This window comes from Phyllostomus hastatus, unplaced genomic scaffold, assembly GCF_019186645.2.
Source record: "Phyllostomus hastatus isolate PE091 unplaced genomic scaffold, TTU_PhHast_1.1 phas_contig_34, whole genome shotgun sequence".
Lineage (NCBI taxonomy): Eukaryota > Metazoa > Chordata > Mammalia > Chiroptera > Phyllostomidae > Phyllostomus > Phyllostomus hastatus.
The window spans coordinates 29,625,589-29,645,697 of NW_025333857.1; the positions used below are offsets into that span (position 1 = coordinate 29,625,589).

Consider the following 20,109-nt stretch of genomic DNA (forward strand, 5'->3'; position numbering starts at 1 on the left):
ACCCTTGAACCTCTTGGGTGGTTCAAGTTCTTTGCAGGTGACCCAACCAATGACGCACTCTCCTTGCAAAGGCTTCCTGAAGAGAAAGAGATATTTTTATCAGACTGCAAGCTCAACCTAGTTTATAGCAAAACAAGTTTGCCTTTTATCTGCCACTTAGTGTGCATACAAAACAGTAAATCAAAAGAGTCTCTGTACATCACAGCTTGACTTTTTGCCCTTGACACAGTGTACATAAATACCTCCGATGTGGGTAGGTTTGAAAACACCCTTGACTATTATCTTATTTTTTTGACAGCACAAAGCAGATAACCACAGTGAATGCCTTCTGTGCTGCAGATTTTTCACCATTATCGTTATCATGAAGCGAGAGCTCAGATTCTCATGTTTAAGACATAGATGGAATGCTATACATTCTTGTTGCTGAATACTTTGGTATTTACTTGTGTGTTTGCACGAAAAGTAGTATAACAAATACACATTCCCACTGTGTTCAGAGTGCACAGCAGGGAGCACAAAGGGAAACAAACCTCTGGTGACTGGAGCCCTCTTTTGTGTATATGGTTGGAAAAATGTTGTCACCACCTGAGATCAAATTTTCTTCCATAGAGGGACACTGAGAACATGTGTGGGCTTTCAGAGGAAAGATATGTCCCCAACGTTCTGTTGAGATCATGAGTATAATTTTCATGGAGGTAAGAGTTAAGTTAGGCTTTGAAACACCAGTAAGATCTTAAAAGATAGTAACAACCTTCCAGAAGAAAGAGCAGGGCTTACACCTTCAAGGCACATGCAGGGGTAATTAAGGGATTCCAGTATGACTCTCCTGAAAACAGGCCTCTGGGCAGGTATCAAACAGCAGAGAGAAGCTGGCTGGAGCTGCATTAGTGGGACCTTCGATGTCAGGCTGAGGCGTTGGCATCCAGCAGCAGTGAGAGGCTGAATGCTTTGAGAGGGGGTGTGATGGGATCTGGTCAGTGATGGTGTCAGGAATGGGTCAGAAAGGAGGAAAAAAGGAAGCTGAAACCAGCACATTAAGGAGGAGGAACAGTTGAATGCTTGAAGCTGCAGGATTGGACAACTTAAAGAAAAGAAAGAGTCATGGAGTCTGAAATCCACATTAGAATTATTTCAAATAAAACAGTGAAGTGAGAAAAAAGAACTGTTTGGGGGGAAATAAAAGCTTAGGGTGGCAGCAAGACAGTGTACAGAAATTTAGAATGTCCAGAAGGCCATTGGAAGTATATAGGGCTGGAGCTTAGAAGTGAATTCTGACTAAGGATAACACTTCAGGAATTGTCTATAGAGAGATGGTAGTTGGAATCTACCTCTGAATATTCTCAAATCTGTTGACTTCCCTCTTGAACTCCTCTGCCACCATGTCTTTCAAGTATCATTGCTTCTCACCTGCACTATTGAAATATTTCCCAACCATAAGTAGGAACCCTTTGTGTGGGGTGTCTCCATGGCATCCTGATTTTTCCTCCCAGGCATATTCCAATATGTAATTCAGGCTTATGTAATTTCAAGGATGGTAGCTACCTGTCTGTCTTACCCCTGAAGATCCACCAACCTCCATGGTGCCCGGCACAGACTACACACTCAAAATTACTTTCCCACAAAAAAGTAAGTGAATGTCAGTACTGAAAAGTAGAGAAAGAAAAAAAAGAGAACTGTGATGAACACCTTTAGGCTACAGAAAGATCAGGAAAAACAAATAGGCAAAGAACCAAGAGAAGGCAAGACAGCTGAGGTCGAGTGGAGATTCCAGGAGGACTGTCAGCCGTGATCGATGCTACAGGTGGAGGAGGAACAGGACAGAAAGAACAGCTAACGTATATTGGGTGCTTCCCGTATGGCAGTTACTGTCCTAAGATTTGATGTGGGTTGATTCAGTCTTCGTACTAACTCTGTGAAATAGGTGTCCCTATTGTCTCTCCTGCACAGAATGAATAACGAGTCCCAAAGGGGTTACATACTTTGCCAAAGACAAGCAAGTGAGGGAGCCATGAGTCAGACCAAGCCAGCTGGCCCCAGAGCATGTAGTCCTAACCACCATGCAGCCACTCCCGCTCCTGCTAGCAGCAGGACAGGTAACAGTGTGCAGGGTTAGGGAGTGTGGCAGAGAAGGTGGAAAAGGAAAAGGAGGTCCACAAAAGAAGGTGGAAAAGGAAAAGGAGGTCCATAAAAGAGTTTTTATGATCTTTGGCCATGAAGACAAGGAAGTGTCTATCATTCTGTGTCAGAGCATCTGCTCCATTACGTCCCCGAATCTACAGGAACTACATGTGACTGGAGTATTCCTGATGCACCACTGGCCATTGGAGCCTGGAGAAGATGCTTTTATTTTGGGAACAAATCGTTTTGATCACGTCTTCAGGATATTATACCATCTGCCTTGACGTTGACTCTTTTTTTTGTACTACATTCCAATGTTATTATTCACTTAAAATAGTCCTTGAAAAGAGAGACAAAAATCTGGCTTTGACAATAAAAAGCATTATGGTAATCCAACTTGCTTGCAGTTTTACATATGTCCATGAACCATTTTTTGCTTTCATTTTTTTTCAACAGAGGAAGTCGAGTCTCACCCAAACTAGATGGAGATGCACCTGCATTTGCATTATAGCCCATGTTTTGCATAACAAATGCACAGAAACAGAATCCATCAGCAACAGCTAGGTCAGAGGGACATTCTAGGGAAAAAAATGTGTGCCTGAGTGACAGAAGAGACTGATGGGTGGTTGTCATGTTGCAGAATGTTGCATACTTTCAAAGCTCACAATGTTAAGATTTTGGCAGATTTATAGATTCTTTTAATTAAAGAACTGGAAGGATATGAATAACAGAACCACTTCATCCCTAATTGATGCAGATCTGCAATGTTTGTGACTAAAATCTGTTCCCAGAATTTTTCATTACAGAAGTTTTTTATTGGATTTAAGATATATGCCTATATAGTTATCTTTTTCTTCCGGGTGGTGACTTTGCCTAGGCCAAAATCTATCATGTGTTTTCCCCACAATGGGATTGGAATTGATCGTTTTTAAGGTTTTCACTCTGAAAGTAGGAGCTTGCCATCCTAAGGATAATTCAGCACTGTTCAAGGATGCTGACAATCCAATTTAAGAGTAGAGAGAAAATAAATCTCTGTTTAAAAATTATTTGTAGCTTTTTCTTAATTTCTCTTGAAGTTTATTTTGAAAAATTAAACTAGGACAAACATTTGACCACTTAAAGCATCTGGGATGGCATCAACAGTTAAAATTGGACCACAGCCTAACTTTTTATCACTTATAAAATGCACATGTGTTCTTTGACCTGTCCTTGGGCAGGAAAAAAGACTGCAAGTACAAACCAAGCAGTTCAGATTGAACATTGCATTAAAAATATAAGAAAAATAATTTTCTAAAGAAAGCTTTTTGACATGCAGAATTAATTTGTGGATGCTTTGCAGAACAAAATGAAATAAATAGGACAGTATCAGAGTGCCTTTCAGTCTTTAACCCTCTTCGCTGTCCCCCTCCAGATGCCTGTTAGGGACGTTCACCACGTTGTCGCTAGGTCTGATTGGAATTTGGTTTTGAAGCCATTTCACCACATTGAGGGAACTCTTACCAATGGATAGCTTGGATAGCTAGCGCACAAAGCTGTGGCTTTTGCCAGTGAAAAAGAAGAGTATTTCCTTAGATCATGAGGCCATCATTTCATAGCCCCTTGGCCAGAATTACTGTATTGTCCACTGACCTTTTCCTGTTGAACAATCCAAACGATACTATTGGGTACCCATCACTGCTTTCAAAGAGAACAGAATTCACCAAAAGCGTACTGGTAAGAGCCAGAAATGCAGTTGTGTTTTGTTGGATTTCCATCAGTTTTTCAGTTCAGAAGTGTAACTCCAGGGGTGTTTATTTCACACTGATATTTACCTTCTTTCATGCTATCATGAGCAATGAGTCACCGTGATCTGTAGTTTATCATGATTATAACTAGCAGTTAATTGAGCTCTTCTTTGTGCCAGGAGTTTTTCTCTCTTTTTTTTTTTTTTGGCACTTTTACTGCATTACCATATTCAGTTTTCACAAGCATCCATGTAATAGGTAATACTGATGTTACGATTTACAGGGGAAGAAACTGAGGCACGGGGAGGTGATATAACCTGCGTAAGGTCACAGAGCCCATGCTGTTTATCAAACATCTGAGACAGGACTCACTAGCACCGAGAGGTGTGAGTGGGAAACGGACACCTGAAGGTGGCAATCACTGGGCAGGTTTATGGAGCACTTGAGTGGACAGAGTCCCCAGACCATCCTTTCAGTGTGGTTGAGAAAAATAAAGGCCTCAGACCCCCTTGCCCTTGTTTCTGTCTGAAGTAAACTTCCTGTGTCTGTTCGTGTTTTCTTTTAAGAGTCTGGGTTCTTGGCAACCCTGATGCAGAGCTGTCCTGTTTGCCTCCATGGCTCTGAGCTACTTTGGGGAGGGGTAAGGCACTTGTAACCAATCTGTGGGTTTGATGCCTATGTGTTGGGTCTGTGGGGAAGGGCTCTTCCTATCACCTTGTCTTCCTCCGCCATCTTGGAGTCATTCCCCCTTGGGTTAGGGAAGCCGGTTCCACATTGCTACCAGGCCACTCTCTTGTCACTTGAGGTAGAAAGTTTTATGGTCTAAACCTCATAAGTGAGATTCTCCTCTCAGCTCTTGCCTGCCTCCTTTCCAAAAGCATTCAGCTTCATATCTGAGAGATGAAGGGTAAACACTGAGGAATCACTGATATTCATCTGCAGCCTGCTTTCAGTTTTCCTCATTGACAGCAAAGAGGCACAAGACCCAGGGATAACCATATGCCTCCAAGCCCACACATGGCTTTGTTCATGGGGCCTGCTGTCAAATGGTGTCCATGATGTGGCGGCCACGGATATGTGGATCCTCGGGCCTGGCCTCTCTTCATAGTACCATAAATGTCTGATCCAAAAGCAGTTGGGCTGAGGGAAAATGAGGAGTATAAGAAATTCTGGGAGTTCAAAGCCCAGGGTAAACCAATACCTCTAGACTCTGATTCTCCAAGGCATTTCCTCACAAGGGTACAGTGACAAATTACCGTGTTTGTTCAGAGACTAATGTTCTGCCATTCAGTGTCGTCTTACTTTCCGGGCTGCTTTGATTTCCAGAGCAGCTTTGTGTGAGAAATGCCTGGCACTAAGAATTCTATTGCAGAAGAGAATCACATGCAAACTACTAGAACAGACTTTATCATTGAGAGAGACACCCCATTGAAGAAGGGTCCCAAGTGTCAAAGGCTCACCTACACTCAAAAGCTATGCTGACTGACTCTTAACTTGACCTCGTATCTGTTACTTTCCTGTCAGAGCATCACTGTCTCTCTCGCATTCCAACTACTTTTAATTCCTCCTCTTCCCCACTGTTTGCTAAGTGGGCAATTAAGCAATAAGTCATGTTCTTTGTTGAGATCATAATTTTAAAAAAGACTTGCTATAGAACCAAATGAAAGCTTTGAAAGGCAAGCTTTGAAAAGGCCACTGAACTCCAGCAAGGTAAAGATTTTAAGAACAGAATGTAAACAGAAACACATTCCAGCTGAGTCTCATGCTGAGGAGGGTACAAATTTGTAGAGACCATTGGTTGTTGGTTTCTCTGCCCTAGGGCTTAAGCACCTGGATGCTGCAGTTAATCTGGTTTCAAATCCCGGCAATGCCACTTACAAGCTGTGTGGTATTGACCAAATTATTTTATCTCTGTCTCATTTTTTTCACCTGTAACATACAGACAATAATAGTACATAGCTCAAAGAGCTGTGAGGATTGAACCCAAGTAAACCACTTAGTACCTGGCACATGGAAAGTATTCAATAAATGCTATTAGTGAAACATTCGTGGATGATCTGGAAAAGATGTGCTTCCTTTAGAGTTGCATAAAAATATTATCTTGGAGCCATTGTGATAATTCTCACTGCACATGACCTAATAATATTTCAGATCTTTTTATTTTGATTTTCCTTCTATCAGTCACCCCCTGGGAGGATGCAGGAGCTGTGTGTCTGTGTGTTTACGGCTCTCTGATTCTGCATTGATGAGACTTACAAGCCATTTGAGCTGACCAGCCTTCTGGTACTTTTTCTTCTTCAGGTGCTGGAAAGTTTCAAGATCATGGACTATAGCCTTTTGCTAGGAATCCACATCTTAGACCATTCCCCCAAAGAGAAAGAAGAGGAGACCTTACAAAATGTGCCTGATGCAAAGCGGCCTGGGATGCAGAAGGTTCTCTACTCAACAGCAATGGAATCCATCCAGGGCCCAGGGAAATCTGGAGATGGGATCATCGCAGAGAACCCAGACACGTGAGTGCTGCCACCTGCCCACCAACCCTCTGGGTTGGGGCAGCCCACATCATGAGTAATTAACTGCAATTCCCTTCATGGTGGCTCTTTGGGAATAGATTCCTACTTAAGCTAAAATGAATTAAGTCAGCCTGCCTTCCTTCCTTCCTTCCTTCCTTTCTTTCTTTCTTTTTCTTTCTTCCTTTTTTCTTTTCTTTTTTTCCCCCAATGAAGAGACTTTAATGCAGGGGCTCATGTGAGGGGAAGGGTGAAGGGAATACCAGCAATAGCTACTCAGGTGCTCAAAGACTAGACCCACTCTTAGGCAAAGAGACAGAGGGAGGAGCCCCACGGTCTCTGGAGAACAGGGGCCAGAGTGAAGTGTGGGTGTGGGAAACAGCCATTGCTGGGGCCCTGGACTGAAACAGGGAAGGAACATAGAAGAAATACCCCGGTCTCTCTCCTCTTGCCCTCTGCTCTTCTTTTTTATTTTTAATTTTATTTTTAATTAAATTTTACATTCAGTATGATTTTGTATTAGTTTTAGGTGTGCAGCATAGTTGTTAGACAATCATATACTTCACAAGGTGTTCCCCTCAGTATCTCCAGCCCGAGCCAGGCTTCGCTTCTGTTCTGTGGATAACTAGAGGAATAGCAGTTCTCTGAGTTATTGTCATTCTTTCACCCACATGGGTTTCCCTTCTCCAATGGCCCCATTTTTAAATGACAGCTGAAAATGTTTTTACCCTCACTTACTACATATTCAAAATACCCATCATACCAGGTCTGTCCAGAAAATATCCATCCATGCAATGTGAAACATAGAGACATTTATTGAAGAAGATACAAGAAAAATTGTACATAAAACAATGATACCTCAGTCCCATTCAAGTAGCATATTGGGGCCTCACACAGTTCTCCCAAATGCTATCAGCTGCCCCATTGTGTTTTCCTGAATGTCATCAGAGTTATGAAACCTGTTCCCTTTTGAAGGTGATTTTAGTTTTGGGAAAAGCCAGAAGTCACAGAGTGCTAAATCTGGGCTGTAAGGGGGCTGAGTCACCTGGCGATTTGATGTTTTACCAAAAAACTCTGCACAAGATGTGATGCCTGAGCATGTGCATTGTTGTGATGAAGCTGCCAATCACCAGTTGCTCATAGCTGTGGCCTTCTGAATCACCCAAATAGTTTCTGTAAAGGAGTGTTCAAGCTTCATGCAAAATTTGGTGCAGATTCATTGCTGTACTCACTCAGTCATTTTTAATACAATGTCCACATAGTACACGTGCTCACTCATTGGTGTCTACCGCCCCCACTGACTAGTACAGTGAAGTTGTCATTATTCACTCATACATGTTCCAGTCCTCTCTCCTTGGTTGCCAGGTTACATCCATGTCACACAAAGCATTCTCATTATATTACCAATAGTTGGACTTTCCCTGGACAGACCTTGTACTTTGAATAAACATATATTCATGTTTATTCAAATAAATGCATACTTTGAATTTGGATAAACATGTATTAAGGAAATACATGATAGGAATTGTGTTCTCAGTTCTGAGCTTCTTATCTGCATAAGAAGATTCTGTTGTTCTAGACCTCTCCCCTAGCAGGTATGGTCTGTCCCCTCAGCCAGATGTGACAGTAGCTTCAGGATTAATTTGCGTCTGGTATAAAGTGCACATTGACTAACAGAAACAATTACAACCAAAGAAAATTATTGAAATGGTTACCTGTATCACATGCATGTACCAGCTGGGCAAGGAGACTAAGAGAAAGAATTTGCCTTCGTTGTGAGTGAGTGCCTCCTACTATTCTTCAGCAATGACTAACTGCAGGCATATTTCACTTTGACAGAGGACACTCATATGTATTAAACATTAAAAAATCCTTGCTTGTAAATCCATCTAAATGTCCGATAATCAATTAAACAAGTTATTCTCTATCAATATAGTGAAATACTACAGTCATTAAAAAATACAGTAGTGCTGAATATGAGGAAATGTTCATCCTTTAGCAAGTGAAAAATTCAGATTATGGAACATAAAATCATTTTTGTGGATTAATAAAAATATACATATACACAAACATACTAGAAATTTTATTAGTGGTTATCTTTGCATCCTAGGAATAGATTCCTTATATAGTCTTTCTTTGTGCTTTGCTATATTTTACTTTAAAACCTCATAGTGGATATATAAAAGTATTACATTTTTAAAAGCAATATTTTGGGCAGAAAACTATACTTGAACAACAATTTTTAAAAAACAATATTTTAAAATACTTTCTAGGAAGTACATAATTCTGGATTCCCAAGAAAACATTAACTGAGACCAGGAAAAAAAAATGATGAAGGGAGAGATAGTCCAGAATTCTGAGAGACTGTCCATTTTTCTTCACAGCTTATTTACTAGAAATGATTTTTAACTTTCTGTTCTTATAATATATTACAAAATATTTCCTCTTTTGCTCTGTCAACAGAATGGGAGGAATTCCAGCTAAAAGCCATAAGGGAGAAAAACTGCTTTTATTTATGGGCATTATTGACATTCTGCAATCATATAGGTAAGAAATTTGAGGAGGTAGTTTTTTATCATTTCAAAATAAATCAACAAAAGATTCTGAAAATTCACCAAGTGTGATTTTACATTCTCATTTTATTTTTCTGTTTGTTTACATTTAGGTTAATGAAGAAGTTAGAACATTCCTGGAAAGCACTGGTCTATGATGGGGTAAGTGGCTTCTGTTCCTTGTTAAACTGTACATTTTTCAGTTTCTCACAGACTGCCTGAAGTCTCTCTGTCTAGGAACATGTGTCACTGGACTTGGAGAGGAAACAAGGGTCTTTATAAGTTCAGAATCATGCTTGCAGATTGTTCAGCTCTAAGAACAAAGATAACATAAATTTGGATAGCTATTCAGATACTGCACATGCAGCCTCATGGCTAGGTCCAAGCCAAAACCAAAATGATATCTTGTTTCTGTGTGAAATCTGAAGGGCCCTATTACAAAATGGTCATGAGAAAATGGAGACTTCTCTGAAGCATTGGGAAGTTCAGTAGGACAGTTGAAAGTTCTCACAAGACCAAACTACAGAGGGGTTTGAACCTGACTTTGATAGCCAATAGCCTGGACTTGAACCCTGCATTCACCACATCACTAGCCATGTGGCCCGGAACCTACTGCTTGTTATTTGGCCTCTCTCAGCCTGTTTTCCCACCTGTACCAGAGGGCAGTCGTAGTACGTCCCTTGTACCCGCCTCATAAAACTAATGTGAAAATTAAATGACACCCTTCGGTGTTCAACATGATACCTAACACATAATAAGGACATAAGACATGAAGGCTTTTAAGTTGTTACGGGATTGATACATGACATGTCCTGTAGATATTAGTCACAAAGCTGACTAATAAGAGAATGTTTTTTGTCCCAGAATTAAAACAGAAGAACACAATTATCAAGAAGCAGTCTCACTCTCCCCATCTCTCTTCCTCCCTCTCCCTCTCTCTCCCCCCCTCTCCCTCTCCCCCTCCCTCCCTCCCTCTCTCTCTCTCTCTCTCTCCCTCCCTCCCTCTCTCTCTCTCTCTCTCTCCCTCCCCCTCTCTCTCTCTCTCTCCCCACCCCTCTGCACCTCCCTCCCATCACCACCTCCCCTGTCTCCACAAGGATTTTCCTGTCTAAATGTTACATTTGAACTTCCTGCTGCTGACAGAACATTCAGTGTCCACAGCCTTCCTCAGTTAATAATTTAAAATGACAATTCCAAAGAATATATTGGTCAAAGATTTGCACACACATTTTTAAAAGATATTAGCAGATGCTTTCCTTGGAAAAAGGATAAATTATAGATGCTGTTCTTCTAGAGGAACACCCTCTTTCTTGGTTCTGAGGAAGACTGGTAATAACCCTTCAGCGTGAAATCTGCATTTTGTCTGCACACTAAGGAAGAGCCTCCGTCGGAACACACTTGTAAACAACAGGTTCATGCATTTGTTTCTAAGAATCAAACTTAGGCTGATTATTCAGAACAAAGATTCCTTCTTCTAAAAGGCCAAAATTAATTTGTTTCCCTCAGCTTAGAAAAGTAGGGACTTCACACTGCCTTGAGCACAGAAGGGAGAGGTGCCACTCCCTCTGGCACCCTCTTCCGTTTTCAGAGATGACTTTAAGTCCCTGTTGCCAGATGGGACTGCTGATCTCAACCGCCTAGTCCTCTGATGGTCAGATGCTTCTGAGAGGCCCCCACCTTTGTCTAGTTACAGTATATCTTTTTTTGGTGTTGGATTTTTAAAGACACTCTCCATGCTGATTATATACTTGTGAAATTGTAAGCAATAATTAAGACATTGTCTGTTACAAACGTGCCTCTTATTTGAACACCGTTTCTTCATACCAACCAAAGAGAACCACAGTCCAACGTCTCTTAGAAAGCAGGGCCGAGTCTTAAACATCCTGCTCCCTCCAATATTTCCAAATCACTGTACTTGTTGGACGCCTGTTTCCACCGCAGACAGGAGCTACCAGAAGACTGGGGAGAGGGCCTGTCAAACCGAAGTTTCCCCGCCACGTGCACGGCACCACTGAGAGTCCCAGGACCATCACAGCTTGGCCGAAGAAGGCTCCTCCGTCCAGTGTCCCTCATACTGTGCTGATTACAGAATTACCTTGTGCCTCACATCAGTGCCCTGTTTTACAGATGAAAAAACACAGACACTGTTCCCACGATCACACAACTTTTTAAAGTTAGAACAGGCACCAGCACCAGGTCTCTCAACCTTCAGTCCCATGTGTTGTTTTTCTTCCAGCCCCACTGCAGATGCTTGATAGTATCTAAACAAGTTTTTAGAAATTTTGTTATTGGAATCTACAACCTAGAATCAAAATGGAGCATTATATAAGCAAATATACTATTTCTGGAATTATATACCTTGGATAGTAAATACATGATTACTGAGTAAACATACAGAATTAACTGCTTCATCCATTTCCTTTTCTGGATTTGTAATAATGGCCCTTCCGTTCTAAAGACTCCTACTAAGTAGGAAAAAATTGAGTTAACAATTTAAAGGCAATTCAACCTCATCAGCAGATAATTCAGTGTAATGGGGGTCATCAGTCAGCCTTGTCTCCTGGGAATCTCCCCAGTGTCTACGTGCCTTATTACTGGTAGGTTAAACCAGCCCACTTTTTCTTTCTTTCTTTTTTTCTTTTATTCCCCCGATATCAACCTTACATTGGGATTGGTTTTTGCTTGTTTATATCCTCAAACTGTGTTCATGACTGAAAGTGTTATCCTTCATATAAGATGACTTGAAGCACTGGCTGCCTTTATGTAAAAGAAGAATTCAAAAACCCCTCATGGCACACAGTGGAATAAGGATTAGTTGTTTGGGTTTATAAAGCAGAGTCTTTTTGCTGTGTCTCTCACCTGCCCTCTTAATGCTTTATTTCATTGTGACTATCTAGAATCTTTGCTCAGATTGTGCCTCCTCCCCCAGCCCAAGTCCTGGGTCCTGTTCTTACCTGGCTCTCGATGTCCACACCTGCAGGTTAAGGACGTGGGCTGACAGAGACCAATTGCATAGATCTTTCTTCTGGTTCAAACTGTCTCAGACGTAACCCGTGGCACCTGATTTGTCTTTTTAGGACACTGTTTCGGTTCATAGACCAAGCTTTTATGCAGACAGATTTCTAAAGTTTATGAATTCCAGGGTTTTCAAGAAAATTCAAGGTAAGATTCTCTTGAATTTTTTTTTACTTTTCACATTTACATGCTGACTTCATTATGTGTATTTTTGCAAGATTTTATTGGAAGAGTTTATTTATTGCCCAAAAGCAGTAATCAATAGTAATTATGTTAAGTATCCCAGATAAGTATTTGCTGATGTCATAATCATTAAAGTCCTATTTTTCAGTGGAAAAATTTAGAAACTGCCTAAATGTTCAACCCTATAATATGTTGGTTAAGTATATTATGATGCAATCAAATAATGGAATAATATACAACAAACAAAAATGGTGTATTGAAGGAACACTTAATCCTTATAGATTTATTCACACTTATAAATACTTAATGGTCTGCATACCTAAATGCACAATAAAGTTCTAATGGGCCATATACAAATGTTAATGGTAGCTATTCTCATGACATATTCTTCAGGGTAAACCATGTCAGATCAAAGAACACTTTCAATAAATATAAAAAGACTAAACAACAGTGTGGTGATTGCCAGGAGGCAGAGGGGGTGAGGGGAGGTGGAGGAGGATGAAAGAGGGACAAATGGTGATGGAAGGAGGCTTGACGTGGTTGGTAAACACACAATACCGTGTACAGACAATTTTTGTAGAGTTGTACACCCAAAACCTGTATAATTTTGTTAACCAGTGTCACCCCAATAAATCCATAAAAAGAAAAATTTAAAATAAAAAGATTGAAATTACACAAAAAAACTTGTGTTAAACATCTATTTCAATTGTAGTTGACATACAATAGGAGATTGATTTCAGGTGTACAACATAGTGGGCTTCACCATGGTCATACTTTACAAGGTGATCACCACAGCAAGTCCATACCCATCTGTCCTCGTACATAGTTATTGTGATGCTATTGACTATATTCCCTGTGGTGGATATTACAGCCCTGTCTCTTCTTTTATAGCAGGAGGTTTGTGCTTTTTAATCCTCTTCTCTCTTTTTTCCAATCACAATGGAATCAGGTAAAAACCAGAAAATTTACAAATACATGAAAAATTTAATAACATACTAACAATAGGTCAAAAAACAAAGTACAGACATGTTAGAAAAAAACTTACAGATGAATGGAAACAAAAATATACACACTAAAAACATGGGTGCTGTGAAGGTTGTAAATGCCTACATTAAAAAAAGAAGAAGGACCTCAGATCCGTACCCTAACTTAAACCATTAGGGAGAAGCAAGAACAGCAAACTAAACCCAAAGCTAACAATAGTTATTCTGCATTGGGGATTTATGTAGGCTTTCTTTTTCTTACATCAATATTTATTAAATATTCCACAATAGATATGTATCACTCACGTATTAAGTTTCTAAACTATATCAAAAGAAAAAATAACCCTATTATTACATGTTATTTTATCATTTAGGTATCCTGTGGCCTAATTACATAGCCCAAAACATGACAATTTCGTCACACAAACATGAAAAATTAGAATGTTCACATTTTATAGTTATATAACAGATTTTGCTTATAATACTTGTTGGGGATTTCTGTTAATGAAAATAGATGTAAAATATATTTTATTGATTATGCTATTACAGTTGTCCTATTTTTTTCTCCCTTCTATTCCCCTCCAACATGCACCTTCCTCTCCCACCAGCGGTTGTCTCATCTTAGTTCATGTCCATGGGTCGTACATACAAGTTCTTTGGTTTCTCCATTCCCTATACTATTCTTAACTTCCCCCTGTCTATTTTATACCTACCATTTATGCTTCTTATTCCCTGTACCTTTTCCCCCATTCTCCCCCTCCCCACTGATAACCCTCCATGTGATCTCCATTTCTGTGATTCTCTTCCTATTCTAGTTGTTTGCTTAGTTTGTTTTCATTTTTGTTTTTCTTAGGTTCAGTTGTTGATAGCTATGAGTTTGTTACCATTTTCCCATTCATACTATTGATCATCTTTTTCTCAGATAAATCCCTTTAACAGTTTATTTAAGAAGGGCTCAGTGATGTAATCTTGGATGTAGGTCCTTGCCTTTCATGACTTTTGAGTACTTCTTTCCAGCCCCTTCTTGCCTGCAAGATTTCTTTGGAGAAATCAGCTGATAGTTTTACGGGAACTCCTTTGTAGGTAACTGTCTCCTTTCCTCTTGCTGCTTTTAAGATTCTCTCCTTATCTTAATTTTGGGTAATGTAATTATAATGTGCCTTGGCATATGCTTCCTTGGGTGCAACTTCTTTAGGACTCTCTGAGCTTCCTGGACTTCCTGGAAGTCTATTTCCTTTGCCAGAATGGGGAAGTTCTCCTTCATTATTTTTTCAAATAAGTTTTCTGTTTCTTGCTCTTCCTCTTCTCCTTCTGGCACCCCTATGATTCAGATGTTGGAACATTTAAAGTTGTCACAGAGGTTTGTAAGCCTTCCTCATTTTTTTTTTGAGTTCTTATTTCTTCATTCTGTTCTGGTTGAATATTTATTTTTTCCTTCAGCTCCAAATGGTTGATTTGAGTTCCTGTTTCCTTCCTGTCACTGTTGGTTCCCTGTGTATTTTCCTTTATTTCACTTTTCATAGCCTTCACTTTTTCCTCTATTTTGCGACCACACTCGATCATTAATGTGAGCATCCTGATTACCAGTGTTTTGAACTCTGCATCTGATGGGTTCACTATCTCTTCTTTGCTTAGTTCTGTTTTTTGAGCTTTCATCTGTTCTTTCATTTGGGCCATATATTTTTGCCTCAGTGCACCTGTTACATAGTAAGGGGCAGAGCCTTAGGTATCCACCAGGACCGGGCAACCCACTTTGTGGCATTATGGTGCTATATGTGGAAGAAGGGTCTGAGAGGGAATAATGCTGCTTGCTGGGTTCTCAGCCAGCTTTCAGTCACTTCCTCCTCTTCCCACAAGCAAATTGGGCCCTTCTGGTGCTGATTTGGGGCAGGGGTGGGGGGGCTGTGTACATTCTAGGACCCTATGGATCTCTGCAACAAACTCTCCTGTGAGGCTGGAAGTTTCTCCCGCAGCTGCCTCAATCCCCACAGGTTTTTTCAGCCAGAGTTTCTGAGGCTTTCTTTTTCTGTGCTAGAACCCTGGGTTGTGCGCAGTCTGTCTCACTCCCCAATTGTTCTTCCTGGTTTATCCTCACTTAAATGTGGGACTGCCAGCCGCTGCCTCACCCATCCCGGTCCTCCAGCTGCCACTTTGCCCAAGTCCTCTCCACCCTGGCTGCCCATCTCTGCCCTTACTACCTGTCTGGATGAATGTTTTTTCTGTAATTCCTTGGTTGTCAGACTTCCATATAGTTCAATTTTCTGGCAGTTGTGGTTATTTTTTGTTTTTAAATTCATTGTTGTCCTTCTTTTGGTTGTGCAAGGAGGCAAAATGTATCTGCCTATGCCTCCATCTTGACCAGAAGAAAGTAAAACACTTTAAGTCTTTTGATTTTTTTCCAGCTTTATTGAAATGTAATTGACATATAACATGGTGTAAGCATGTGTATGATGTGCTGATTGATGCACATATATATATTGTGAAATGATAATCACAAGTTACTTAACACATCTATCACCTCACATAATTACAAGTTTTGTGTGTGTGGTTAAGAACATTCAAGATCTACTCTCTTAGCAACTTTCTAGTGTTTAATACAGTATTGTTAACTATAGCCACCATACTGTATTTTAGGTTCCCAAAATGTATTTATCTTATAACTGGAAGTTCGTGCCCTTTGACCAGCATCACCCCATTTCACCTGTCCCCCAGTAACCACTCCACTACCCTGTTTCTGAGTTCAGTTATTGTAGAATGCACACATGAGTCAGATCATACAGTATTTGTCTTTGTCTGACTTATTTCACTTAGCATATGCTCTCAACATCCATCCATGCTGTGGCAAATGGCAGGATTTTCTTATTTTAATGTTGTGTGTATGTGTATCATGTTTTCTTTGTTCATTTATCTATCAGTAGATGCTTTGGTTGTTGCCATGTCTTGGCTATTGTAAATAATGCTACAATAAATTTGGGCATGCAGATATCTCTTCAAGATAATGATTTCATTGTGTTTGGATATATGCCCAGAAGTGAAATTGCTGGATCATATGGTAGTTGTATTTTTAGTTTTTCGAAGACCCTCCACACTGTTTCCCATAGTGGCTGCACCAGTTACATTCCTACCAACAGTGCAAGGGGTTTCCTTTTCTTCACGTCGTTGGCGAGACTTGTTATCTCATGTTGTTTTGTTAATGGCCATTCTAACAGGTGAGAGATGGTATCTCATGGTTTTGATTTGCGTTTCCCTGGTGACTCGTGATGTTGAACATCTTTTCATCTACCTGTTGACCATTTGTGTGTCTTCTTTGGAAAAATGTCTATTCACATCCTTTGCTCATTTTTAATTACATTATTTGGTTTTTTGCTATTGAGTTATGTGAGTTCTTTATATATTTTGAATATTAACTCTTTAGCTGATACATGGTTTGCAAATATTTTCTCTAATTCTGGAGGTCGTCTCTTAATTTTTTTTATTGTTTCCATTGCTGTTCAGGAGCTTTTAAGTTTGATGTAATCGCATTTGTTTATTTTTGCTTTTGGTGCCATATCCAAAAAATTGTTGCCAAGGCCAATGGCAAGGAGCTTTTCCCCCTGTGTTCTATTAATGGTTTCAGGTCTTACATCTAAGTCTTCAATCCATTTTGAGTTCATTTTTGTGAAAGTAAAACCTTTTCAATATAAAAATATTGGAAACTACAAAAAGATTCAGAGAACAATAAATATTACCTGATATCCCACAATCAGAAATATCCACTACTATTTTGATATACTTCTTATCAATATTTATTTGTGTGCTTTGTGTATTTACATAAAAATGGTAGTAGAATGGTGTACAATTTTATGTATGTCCTTTATTTTTCACATGTTATAACATTGTTTCCCATATGATTGTATATTCTACAAAGACACCATTTAAAATTGTGATACATTAAAATTATATGGGTGTACCATAATCTATTTAATATTTTTGTTATTGGGCATTTAAATTGTTTCTACTTTTTCTATTTCTAACTAATATTTTGTGAACATCACTTCAGATAAATTTCATGTCCAAACTTATGATTATTATTTTAGGGTACATTTCAAGAAGGAGCACTAGGGCATTAAAATGCACATAACTGCAGAGATAGATTACACCACTGCAGACTTCCAAAAGAGTCTGAACCCTTCTAGCCCTTAGCCGGAATTATTCTTTTTAAACTATGCTACTCTGATAAGTAAAAAATGTTATCTGGTTGTTTTATTTTTGTATTTCCTTAAGTACTGGTGAAATTCAACCATTATTCATTTTTATTAGACATTTGTCATTCCTTTGAGAATTGAGCTTTGTGGTATTTGCTCATTTATATTAGGTGTTTATTATTTTTCCAAATGATTTATATGAATTCTTCATATTAAAGATATCTGTCCTTTTTTTAACCTTTTTTATTCTAGGAAAAACTTTTGTTTTACATTCAACTGTCTCAGTGCTATCTTAAAATTGGTCTCAAATTGAGACTCATTAAAGTAAATTCTCTAAGGGTCTTTTGTTATTTATTTATTTTGCCTAAGATCAACCATAAGATAGTGGGGTGGGAGTTGTTTTGTTTTTCTAAGTGAAGGTTTTTTAATAGACTTACTTTTTTCAGAGCAGTTCTAGGTTTTCAGAAATATTGGGCAGAAAATACAGAGTTCCCATATGATACCCAACACACATACGCATACTCAGTTTCTCCTATTATTACCATCTTCATGAATGTGATACCGTCATTACAATTGATAAACATATATATTATATAGTTGTTGTTTAACTATAGTTGTCTCCATTTTCCCACCACCACTTTCCCTTGCCCCACCCACCCTTGCAAGCTGTGTGAATACCAGCCTGTGGGCTATTTACCCCAAGGCTGGAAAACATGACTCTCCTGCATCCTGCTTGGTTTATGGAGGATGTAGTCTTGGTTGTCCCAGCTTCAGTGAGACACCTCTGTGAAAATCCCCATGGTGGGAAGTTTGCTTCCTTAGTCATACAGGAATTAATGGTGCAATTGGCGGCAGCTTCAATTCCATGAACTATGGCACGTGTTGCAAATCTTCCCAGTTTGTATAGTTTATCATGTTTTTAATGTAACAAGTATTTCACTTCTCAAGTCATCAGATCTGTTTACTTTTTCCTATTTTAATTTTTAGTCTATTTTTATAACATCTTTATGGAGATATAATTCAGGTACCATGACATTTATCCTTTAAAGCATACAATTACTTGATTCTTAGCATATTCACAAAGTTGTGCAACCATCACCACTGTCTAATTGTGGAACGTTTTCTTTACCCCAAAGCGAAATCTCATACCTAGTAACAGTCACTCTCCATTCCCTCTTCTTCCCAGCCCCCGGCAACTACTAATGTATTTTCTGTCTCTGTGGATTGGCCTGTTCTGCATAGTTTATATAAATGGGATCATACAGTATGTGGCCTTTTATGTTTGGCTGTTTTTACTTAACATATTGTTTCCAAGGTTTAGCTATCTTATACTTTATTCTTTTTATTGCTGGATAATATTCCATTTTATGGATATATCACATTTTGTTTATCCATTCATTGGGAGATGGGTATTTGCCTTGTTTCTGGTTTTGTCTATTATGAATAATGCAGTTATCAGCATTCATGTACAAGGTTTTGTATGGACATATATGTTTTCATTTCTCTTGGATATATACCTTGGAGTAGAACTGCTAGATCAGATGGTACCCCCACTGAACATTTGAGGAACTGCCAAACTCTTTTCCAAAGCAGCAACATCACTTTACAATCCCACGAGCAACATATGAGAGATCCAATTTATCTACATCATCCCAATGTATGTTATTGTCTGACTTTTATTTTAGACATGCTAGTGGATGTAAAGTGGTATCTCATTGTGGTTTTGATTTGCATTTCTTTAATGACTATTGATGTTGAACATTTTATGTGCCTATTGACCATTTATATTTTCCTTGGAGAAATGTCCAAATCCTTTGTCCATTTTTAGTTGGGCTATTTGCCTCTTTACTGTTGAGTTTTAAGTGTTCTTTATATATCTGGACACAGTTTCTGTTCTCAGATATATGACTCACAAATATTGAGTTAATTTTAGTATGTGGTATGAGATATGGTTCAACTTCATTCTTCTGCATGTGGATATCCAGTTATCCCAGCACCATTTGTTTAAAGGCCTATTCTCCCCTCACCCCCACTGAATTATCTTTGTTCCCGTGTTGAAAATCAGTTGTTCACAAATGTTAGGATTTATTTCTGATTTCTCAATTCTTTTCCATTGATCTGCATACCTATCCTTATACCAGCACTGTACCGTATCAGTTGCTTCTGTGCTGTATTGTAAGATTTGAAATCAGAAGTGTGACTCCTTCAAAAGTGTGAGTTCCTTTTCAAAGTGTTTTGGCTATTCTGGGTCCCTTCGATTTCTCTATGAACTTTAGAATCAGCTTGTCAATTTCTGCAACAAAAAAAAAAGGCAGCTAGTATTTTTGATAAGGCTCGTGTTGAATCCGTAGATTGATTGAGGTGTATTGCCATCCTAACAATATTGTCTTCCATTCCTTGAACATGGATGTCTTTTTATTTGAGACTTCACTAATTTCTTTCAATAATCTGTTATCATTTTCAGAGTACAAGTCTTGCACTTTTTGTTGATTTTATTCTTAAGTATTTTTTAATGTTATACATGGAATTGTTTTCTTAATCTTTCTTATGTTTACAAAGTACTTTACCATTGAAAAATAAGATAAATGTTCACTCATATTTTTCTTTTACTATTTATAAATTAGTTTGTTTTTTAATCAATATGACATTGATGAAAAACAACATAGAGCTAACCTTGTTTTTCCCCAAGTAGTTAACCATTGTCCCAGTACCATTTATTAAATAAAGTCTTTCTGCTTCTAAGCACATTCAAACCCTTTGTCATTTTTCTTATTGCATGGACAGTAATGATGATGCTTATAGCCCTGCCACAGTGAAAAAGGTGATCTCCATCCACTTCC

The 20,109-nt window shown here is 38.9% G+C and overlaps 1 protein-coding gene across 1 annotated transcript in view; it reads left to right on the forward strand.

The window, feature by feature from the left end:
• PIP5K1B (phosphatidylinositol-4-phosphate 5-kinase type 1 beta) overlaps positions 1–20,109 on the forward strand; it is a 322,492-nt gene that overhangs the window by 214,976 nt on the left and 87,407 nt on the right. Inside the window, exons 8-11 of the mRNA XM_045840212.1 lie at positions 6,144–6,355; positions 8,816–8,899; positions 9,018–9,066; positions 11,982–12,066. Of these exons, the coding sequence (XP_045696168.1) occupies positions 6,144–6,355; positions 8,816–8,899; positions 9,018–9,066; positions 11,982–12,066 (430 nt within the window). The remainder of the gene's footprint in view (positions 1–6,143; positions 6,356–8,815; positions 8,900–9,017; positions 9,067–11,981; positions 12,067–20,109) is intronic.